Source organism: Myotis davidii, unplaced genomic scaffold, assembly GCF_000327345.1.
Source record: "Myotis davidii unplaced genomic scaffold, ASM32734v1 scaffold979, whole genome shotgun sequence".
Lineage (NCBI taxonomy): Eukaryota > Metazoa > Chordata > Mammalia > Chiroptera > Vespertilionidae > Myotis > Myotis davidii.
In genome coordinates this window covers 113,088-123,260 of record NW_006290769.1, presented here as the reverse complement: position 1 = coordinate 123,260, position 10,173 = coordinate 113,088, and the positions used below count along the sequence as shown (strand labels likewise).

At 39.6% G+C, this 10,173-nt stretch overlaps 1 protein-coding gene and 1 pseudogene across 1 annotated transcript in view; both read left to right on the top strand.

Moving 5' to 3' along the window:
- The window catches only part of CCDC138 (coiled-coil domain containing 138), a gene marked incomplete at its 3' end in the record, with an annotated part of 183,736 nt that overhangs the window by 61,967 nt on the left and 111,596 nt on the right, over positions 1-10,173 (top strand). Inside the window, exon 11 of the mRNA XM_015564007.1 lies at positions 6,021-6,185. Coding sequence (XP_015419493.1) covers positions 6,021-6,185 — 165 coding nt within the window. The remainder of the gene's footprint in view (positions 1-6,020; positions 6,186-10,173) is intronic.
- On the top strand, positions 4,156-4,920 carry LOC102752270 (annotated as a pseudogene).

Below are 10,173 nucleotides of genomic sequence, written 5' to 3'. Positions count from 1 at the left end.
CTGGTGGACATCCCCCAAGGTGTCCGAGACTGTGAGAGGGCATAGGCAGGGCTGAGGGAATCCTCCCCCCTCCCCCCCCCTCACCCCGAGTGCACAAATTTTTGTGTACTAGGCCTCTAGTATTTTTATAATATTCCAAGTATGCCTTTTAAAAAGAATATATATTTATTGATTTCAAAGGGGAAGGAAGAGGGAGAGAGAGATAGAAACATAGATGATAAGAGAGAATCATTGGCCCTAACTGGTTTGGCTCAGTGGATAAGAGCGTCAGCCTGCGGACTGAAGGGTCCCAGGTTCGATTCCGATCAAGGGCATGTACCTTGGTTGCGGGCACATACCCAGTAGGGAGTATGCAGGAGGCAGCTGATTGATGTTTCTCTTTCACCAATGTTTCTAACTCTCTATCCCTCTCTCTTCCTCTCTGTAAAAAATCAATAAAACATATTTAAAAAAAAAGAGAGAGAATCATTGCTCAACTGCCTCTTGCATGCTCCACATTGAGGATCAAGCTTACAACGCAGGCTTGTGCCCTGACCTATAATCAAACCGTGACATCCTGGTTCATATGTTCACACTGAACCACTAAGCCACGCCAGCTATGCTCAAATATTCTTTTATTTGTGAAAGGAAAACAATGTTTCAGCAGTGTTTATGGCACAGTAACACTGATAGACCACAGGAATTTAAGCTTAGTAATAGCTTTATTATTCATTGTGTTTTGAGATTCCATAAGCCTTCATTGTTACTTTTCTATCAAAACTGCAATCCATCCCTTCGTTGGGTTCCATTTATTATTTTTTTTCCTAAGAATTTTATTTATTTATTTTGGGGTATAAATTACATGTACCAGTAGTAACATAATACACAGATTCTTAAGTGTACAGTTTGACAGTTTTGACAAGTGCCTACACTCATGTAACCTACAACTAGATATAGAACATTTCCATCACTCTAGAAAGTTCTCTCATGTCCCTTTTCAGTTATTCCTTGCAAGAAATAGTTGTTGATCTGATTTCTATTATCATAAATTAATTTTTCCTATTTTAGAACTTCAGTCAATGGAATTAGGTAGTATTTACTCATTTGTGTAAGGCTAATTATGTTCATCATAGTTGAGTGTATCAGTAGTTCCTCTGTATTGTTCAGTAATTTCCTATTGTATGCATATATCAGTTTGTTTATCCCTTTTTTAAAAATAAATCTTTATTGTTCAGATTATTACAAATGTTCCTCTTCCCCCCCCCTCCATAGCTCCCCTCCACCTGGTTCCCACCCCACCCCATGCCCTTACCCCCCGCCACTGTCCTCATCCATAGGTGTAAGATTTTTGTCCAATCTCTTCCTGCACCCTTCACACCCCCATCCCCCTGAGAATTGTCAGTCTACTCCCTTTCTATACCCCTGCTTCTGTTATATTCACCAGTTTATTCTGTTCATCAGATTTTTTTATTGACTTAATTTTTAGATTCAGTTGTTGATAGATATGTATTTTTTGTCCCTTTGTTGTTCATAATTTTTATCTTTACCTTTTTCTTCTTCCTCTTCTTAAAGAATACCTTTCAGCATTTCATATAATCCTGGTTTGGAGGTGATGAACTCTAGCTTTTTCTTGTCTGTGAAGCTCTTTATCTGACCTTCAATTCTGAATAGCTTTGCTGGGTAAAGTAATCTTGGTTGTAGGTTCTTGCTATTCATCACTTTGAGTATTTCTTGCCACTCTCTTCTGGCCTGCATTGTTTCTGTTGAGAAATCAGCTGACAGTCGTATGGGTACTGCCTTGTAGGTAACTGAGGTTCTTTCTCTTGCTGCTTTTAAGATTCTCTCTTTGTCTTTTGCTCTTGGCATTTTAATTATGATGTGTCTTGGTGTGGTCCTCTTTAGATTCCTCTTATTTGGGCTTCTCTTCGCTTCCTCGACTTAGTCTATTTCTTTCATCAGGTAGGGGAGATTTTCTGTCATTATTTCTTCTAATAGGCTTTCAATATCTTGCTCTCTCTATTCTTCTGGCACCCCCATAATTCGGATGTTGGTACACTTGAAGTTGTCCCAGAGGCTCCTTACACTATCTTCATATTTTTGGATTCTTTTTTCTTTTTGCTTTTCCAGATGGGTCTTTTTTTTCCCCTCGTATTTCAAATCTTTGACTTGATTCTTGGGATCCTCCAATCTGCTGTTGGATCTCTGTATATTATTCTTTATTTCAGTCAGTGTATGCTTAATTTCTGCCTGGTCCTTTTCCATTTTTTTTTGGTATTCTCATTAAGATCCTTCAAGTTCTCACTAAGTTCCTTGGAGGTTTGTAGAAGATTCTTGAGTAACTTTATAACTGTGGTTTTTGAACTCTAAATCCAGTAATTTGCTTTCTTCCATTTCTTTTATTTGTGACATTTTCTTTGCCTCTGCATTTTGGCTCCTTCCCTGTGTTGATAGAGTGGCTTTGTGTGGTAGGTGTCCAATTGGGCACAGTGGCTCAGCCTCCCCAATCACCTGAGGTGGACACTCTTGGTGCACCCCTTTGTCGGCTGTGTGCACAGTCTTGTTGTAGTTAAGCCTTGATTGCTGTTGGTATCCCTGGGAGGAAATGATCTCCAGGCCTATTGATGCAAGGACCCGCTGTGTCTATAGTGGAAGTACTACTGCGCTGGGGACACCCTTATGGGTCAGGACTTGCATCAGTGGGGCTTTGGTGCTCACTGAGTCTGCCTCTTGAGTGTGTCACTTATGGATGTGAGAAGTTCTACTTGCTTCAGTGGGGCTTTGGTATTTACTGAGTCTGCCTCTTGAGTGTGTCACTTATGGATGTGAAGAGTTCAAATCTGGTATCTGACCACTGGGTATACTGGCTTCTGGATCTCCAAGGAGGTGCAAATTCAACCACTGTTTGAGTCCACCCAGCAGGAGCTACCGCGGGATCTGCAGTTTTCTCCTCTTTGTTTGGGGTTTGGAAATTTTGGAGTTCTCTGACCCAGCTGCAGTTTGTTAGGTTAGGCTGCAAAAGGACAGGCGATTCATTTGCGCTGCTGTGCACAGCTTGGGTGGGGTTGTAAATTGGGTGGGGTGGGCTCTCAGAGACTCACCAGGGTAGAGCAAACAGTAATGGCTGTCAGCCGTTTCCAGGTCTCCAGGTCTCCACGTCCCTGCGTCCCTGAGTCCTGCGCCCTCACAGTAACAATGATCCCTGCGAGCAGTTCTGTAAGAAAGCCACCCTTGCTTTCCGACCCTATGCCTAACAGTCCAGTTTCTCCCCGTAGGAGTCTGGGACCCTAGAATATCGCCAGAAATGAGTTCAGTGCAGTCGGGAGCTTGTATCTCCCGATTGATAAAAACCGCGCCCCCAGGTGCAGCCCGGTTTGCGCGCCTCCGTACCTCTGCTCTTGGCTCCACCGCACCTCCTCAGGTATATACCTTATGCCGCCATCTTGATTGTCTATCTCTTTTGTTGATAGACACTTGAGCTGTTTCTAGTTTTTGTTTATTATAAACTAGAGGCCCGGTGCACGAAATTCGGCCAAGCACTGTTAGGGTTCCTAGCGGCTGGTGGCGGCTGGGCAGGTATTCCCTTCCTTCCCCTGGCTGGCCACGCCCTCTGGTTGAACTCCCGGTCGAGGGGACAATTTGCATACTACGTTTTTATTATATAAGACTAGAGGCCCGATGCATGAAATTTGTGCAAGGGGCTCAGCCCTCACAGCCCCGGCTGCTTCGGCCCTGGTAGCCCCATCTTTGTCCAGAAGGTTGTCTAGATGGTCTGCTGTTTGGTCTAATTAGCATATTAGCTCTTTATTATATAGGATAATGATGCTAGCAATATTTGTGTGCAAGGCTCTTTGTAGACATGTGTTTTAATTCCTCTTGAAAATGTTACCAAGACTGGAATTTCTGGGACATAAAGCAGATGTATATTTAATTTTAATGAAACTGTCAAACAGTTTTTCACAGTGGTTGTATCATTTTGTTCTTCTGCTAGCTAAATGATTGTTCTGGTTGCTCCACAACCTTGTCAACATTTGGTATTTTAAGTCTTTTTCATTTTGACCTTTCCAGTATGTGGGTAGTGATATCTCATTGTGGGCTTTTATAATTTTGATGAATTCCCTAGTTCTTTTCTGAAGTAAATTGGGAGTTTAATAATGGTGGAAAAAAAAAAAAAAAAAAATGGTGGCAGAGGTACCTCAGCAAGGGAAGCAGAACTACTGTTGGGCTAAAGGTGTTAATTGGCCTATGATGAAGCCATCATGGCTCCACAGAACAAAATTCAGCAAAAGATTGCTGTGTAGAGCTCTCTGGTCTCAGAGCTGATGGAGCTTTCAGTCCTTCAACAAGGAGTTTGTGGAGAATGACACCAGTCAACAGAAGATCAAAGACCTCCACACAAAATATGTGGTTCGTAGGTTGACACTCAACCACTACAAGACTAGGCCTGATTGGAATTGCTTCTATTGAGCTTTTGGACTTTTCCACTTGTAGATGCAAAGAATTACCATGGTTTAAGGCTGTGTCTGCGAAGAGCAAAGAGAACCTGGTGTCCCAGGGCTTCATGAGTTCACACTTGAGGATTTCCACAACACTTTCATAAACTTGGTCAAGCAGGTTGAGTAGCAGATTTCAGTAGTTCACCTGTCGGCCTCCTTTAATGATCAGAGAACCTTGAACTACCTTGTGGTCTACCTGCAACCGCTCACCTCAGGCTACTTACATTGTGAGAGCAGTTCGTTAAGCACTTCATAGGGGCTTGGGCGGTCTGTCAAGGAGTTCTGTCTTCAGGAAGTGGAGGCCGTGTACAAATGGAGTAACCACAGCCATATCATCATGTTGACCCAGGCCCTCAGGGACTCAGTGAGGGTGGGAACACATATCAGCACATATTTCCTGAGTGCTCCAAGCCCAAGGTCTGCCTATTCTATTGACTGGAGCCTGTGATGTGCTATGTACATAGGATTGGCCCCATTTGGCAGCCACTGCTCTGGTGGCCCTCCCCTTTGCCAGGCACCAGATAAGTACAAAGTTTTTTTGTAGTTCTACATGATCCTATTTCATGATTCCCATGCCCCTCCCCCCTTTTCCTGGCATTCAACTTTCCATGTATGCTGGCAATGGAACACATTTTTAATTTAAAAAAGAATTGGAAAAAGTGGAGATTTCATATCAGGTACTCAAGATGATTGAAATTTTCATTTATAGATTTTATTTGAAGAAAATTGAGAAGGTTAAAAGTTTTTTTATACAGAATAATGTAGCTTTTTGTTTTCAATCATCTGATTCACTTTATGAATTGCTATCTGCTTAATGCTACCTTTATATTAATTTTAAAATTTAATTTGCTTTTATATTTCTCTCTTTTTGGATTTTTAAAAATTTAAATGAAGTATACATAGTTTCCTGCTTTAAGTAGATGTGTGAGAAATATGGAATTAAATTGACTAAAAATAATTTTAATACTAAAATTAGCCCAATTGAATTTATAAATTTTTTGGTGACATTTTGCTTTTATTTATTTTTTTCTTCTATTTTGGTAGACTATCAGAGAATAGGATTTCCAAGAAAAAAAATTCTTATTGTGTTTATAAAATACTATAATATAAACATGAAACGTTTTGGAGAAGAAGAAAAGATACATTTTCATGGTAGAAATTATTTAACTTTTGAAACCTTTTGTTTGTTAAAGTCTTTTAGTTATGGTAGTTCATACTTTCGAGTTAAGACCAATTTTACTTTTCTGTGTTATCAATCTTGGGTAAAGAATTTTTATGAAACTTCTCTGTTTTGGTAATGAGCTGTAGTACTTTCAGTTTCCTTATTATGATGAGTTTTCCTCTTTCCTCAGCCAGCATATAGTATATTTCTAATATTAATTGGAGATACTTGATTTGGAATTTTTTTCATTGGGAGCTTTTTGAATACATATTTTAGTGAAGTGACTTAGGTAAATTATTCTATAATCACTTAACCAAATTTAAAGCTTGCCTTTGAAGTTTTATGAAGTTGTGGACTGAAATTTTCATTAAATTTTTTACATACAGGTACCACTTAATGCACAAGTTTATGAACTTTTAACTGTCTTCATGGATTGGATTTCGGATTATCACCTTAGCAAATTGAAAAGTGAAGAATCTGGGATGGATGGTGAAAAGCTGCTATTTAAATTTGCTTCTCAGAGAAATGATATTCAGGAGAAGTGTATAAAGGTTTGCTTTTTTATTTTGAAATATATGACTCTAAAAAGATTCATTTCATACTTAATTATAATTAATTCATATTTATATATTTTGTAACATGATAGGAATTTAAAAAAAATAGAGACCAGAAATTAAAAACCTACCTTCAAAATGAAAAAATAATTGTGTATTAGAGCTAGGCAAATGATCAGTGATGTGAACAGTTTGTGATACATACCATTTTAGGATTCATTCCCACTAAAATAACTTTTATTTTGCCTTTTGTTATAAAGGGATGAAAGGTCTATTTTCAGGGGTCTTCTCACCAGTAAAGAGAGATGACTGTTTTGTTAAATTATAGACATTAATTTGGATATTGGTACTCATGATTTCTAGTTGGCATAAATGGTCATTAGGGATTGACAGTTATATTCCACAAGAAATACATTAAGATTTTGAAGCGTTTACATCTAAAGTTATTTGGTTTAACATTTTCAGAAAAAATTCCATGATTATCATATACAGGCCAGGGTTTCATATTGGAAAATTACTTTTAGTTTTCATCCTTATCTAAAAAGTTTCTTCTAAATTCCTTTCCCTTTCACAGGGGTTGCCTAAGACCATTGGAAAACATATATATAATTACATATTGTTTTTGTTATTAATTACTATGCTTTAATTATGTTCAATTTGTAACGATGAAATTAGGGGTCACCACAACATGAGGAACTGTATTAAAGGGTTGCAGCATTAGGAAGGTTGAGAACCACTGCCTAAGATGTTCATATCTCCTATTTTTATTTTTATTTTATTGGGGTGGCATTGGTCAACATGGACATATAGATTTCATGTGTTTGTTTTTATGTTATAAGATCAGTATATTGCACCATGCCCCCACCACTCAAAGTCAAATCTCCTGTCACCATATATTAGGACCCTCTTTTCCTCCCACCCCTTCCCTCTGGCAACCACCACAGTGCTGTTTGTGTTCACGAGTTTTAGTTTTATATTCCACATATGAGTGAAATCATATTTCTTTACTTCCTTTTCTCAGTTGATTTCTAATTTCAAGGCATTATGGTTGGAGAATATGCTTAGTATAATTTTAGTCTTCTTGAATTTGTTGATGCTAGTTTTGTGACTCAACATATGGTCTGTCCTTGACAATGTTCCATGTGCACTGGAGAAGAAGTATAATCTGAGGTTGTGGGATGAAAGGTTCTGTAAATGTCAGTTATGTCCATTGGTCTCTAGTGCTTCATTTAAGGCCAATATTCCTTTATTGATTTTCTCTTTGGTTGATCTGTCTAGAGCTGTCAATGGAGTATTAAGGTCCCCAACTATGATTGTGTTTTGATCTTTTTCTCCCTTTAGTGCTGTAATTGTTTTATATATTTCAGTAGTCTTTGGTTGGGTGGATATATATTAAGAAATGTTACATTTTCTTAATATAATGTCCCCTTTATCATTATAAAGTGTCATCTTTATCTCTTATTATCTTGAAATCTACTTTGTCAGATATAAGTATGGCAACACCAGCTTTTCTGTGGATGTTATTTGCATGGAGAATCATTTCCTACCCTTTTACTTTGAATCTACCTTTGCCTTTTCAGTTTAGATATGTCTCTTGTCCGCAGCATTTTTGAGTTTTGTTTTTGATCCACTGTATTACTCTGTGCCTATTTACTAGTGAGTTCAGGCCACACTTACATTTAGGGTAATTACTTGAAGTATGAGGATTTCCTGTTGCTATTTTATCTTTTATTCCCCCTCTGGTAGCTCTGTACCTCCATTGATTCTTTTTCTTTGTGTTTCTGTCTGTTGTTTTTGTTTGGTGGAATTCCATACTTTCCTCTGCTTCCTTTTTTTAAAAGTTATGTGTCCCAGTTTGGAGATTTTTGTGTGTGGTTACCAGTAGGTTTATAAAAAATAAGCTTACATACTAGTATATACCATAGTTTTTGTTCTTTTGAGTGCATTTGATCTTCATCCTTCTTTGTCAGTTCAAAACTTTCCCCCTCCCCTTATAAGTTTTTGTTGTCACAAATTATCCGTGTTTATGTTGTAAGTTTTTTGTGATCTTACTCATAGTGTTGTGACCTTATGTCCCAAAATATCACTCTGCTCTTGGCTGGACAAAGATCCTTGTATGGAGACCAATGGGGTCGGCTGGGAACCTGGAGTTTTCATTAATCTGGTGCTCAGAATATTGGGACAGATGGTCCCTCCTCCAATCCAGCTACTAAGGACCCCTTGAGACTCTTCAGACCCATAAGCTTGGCCTCTGCCTTTGTATCCTCTAAGAAGCTCAAAATGCAAGGTGTGGCATGCAGGGCTCCTGAAGTTGAGCCAGGCTGTATCACCTGCCCTGGTGCTAGTAGGCACCACGGGCTCATCTCAGGGAAAATGGCCATTTTGGTTTGGATGCATATGAATGACCAAATGCTGGACTCCTGGCTATTGCTTTTCTGTGTCTCTCTGCCTTGTTTCCTATATCATCCTCTCCTCAAGCACTTCAAGCCCACGGCTCCTTCCCTGCACCAAAGCCTCCAGTAAGTACTTGGGTGAGCAGTTGCAAATGAAAACTGTGCTCTGGGTTTAGAGAAGAAAACAAACAAAACAAAACCCCCAAACCCCACAAAACCGTGGCTTTCTCTCCCACTGGTTCTGGTCTGCCAGCTCCAGACTCCACTACAGCCAGCAGCCCTGCCACCTTTCGCAGCTGGCTGGATGTTACGTGTGCTGCAGGTCTCGCCTCTGGTGCTCCGGACTTTTATCTTCTGAGGGAACAGACCCTCCCGCAGCCCAGTGCTCCCTCCTCTCTTGGCCTGCCAGCCTGCTGCCTCTGGGAGCTGGATCCGCTCTTCTCATGACCTCGCCATTTCTACCAGTCTCCAGGTGTTTTCTCTCCTTCCTTGAAATGTCACTTTCTCAGCTGGTAATACCAGGTGAATGTTCTCCAATTTAGTTCTGGGACGAGGTACAAGGCAGGTCTGCCTATTCAACTGCCTTTTATTTCTCATCCCCACATAATTCTAATATTGCTTTTTCTGATGGAGTCACATAGTTCTCTAGAGGTCTTTCATTTTTCTTTAAGCTCAGATATCTCTCTTATTCCCTCTGTCATTTCTAGATTCCTATCTTTGATATCACTGATCCTTCCTCCGTCTTGTTTTCTATGTTCAATAGTTCATTTTTTGTTGTTAATCCTCACCTGAGGATATTTTTTTCATTGATTTTTTTTTTTTGAGAGAGTGAAAAGGAGGGGGAGAGACAAAAACATTAATGTGAGAGAGATACATTGGTTGGTTGCCTTCTTTACATGCTTCAACAGGGCATGCAACTGAAGTACGTGCCCTTGACCAGAATCGAAACCAGGACCTTTCAGTTCGTGGGCCAACACTCTATTCATTGAGCCAAGGCTCAGGTTTATAGTTCACTCTTTTTGTTTGTTTGTTTGTTTATTTCAGAGAGGGAGGATGGGGGTAGAAATATAAATAATAAGAGAGAATCATTGATGGCCTGCCTCCTGCTGGGGTTCGAGATCCCAACTTGGGCATGTGCACTGACCAAGAATCGAACTGTGACCACCTGGTTCTTGGGTTGAAACTCAACCACTGAGCCAAAATGAGGTGGCTGTAAGTTCACTCTTTTTCTTCTTCTTAATTTTAATAAATCTTTATTGTTCAGATTATTATAGTTGTTCCTCTTTTTTCACCCCATAGCTCCCCTCCACCTGGTTCCGACCCCACCCTCTGCCATTACCCTCCCCCCGCACACTGTCCTTATCCATAGGTGTACAATTTGTGTCTCTTCCCGCACCCCCCACACCCCTATCCTCCCAAGAATTGTCAGTCCACTCCATTTCTATGCCCCTGATTCTATTATAGTCACAGTTTACTCTGTACATCAGATTTTTTATTCACTTGATTTTTAGATTCACTTGTTAATAGATGTGCATTTGTTGTTCATAATTTGTATCTTTACCTTTTTCTTCTTCCTCCTCCTCTTAAAGAAT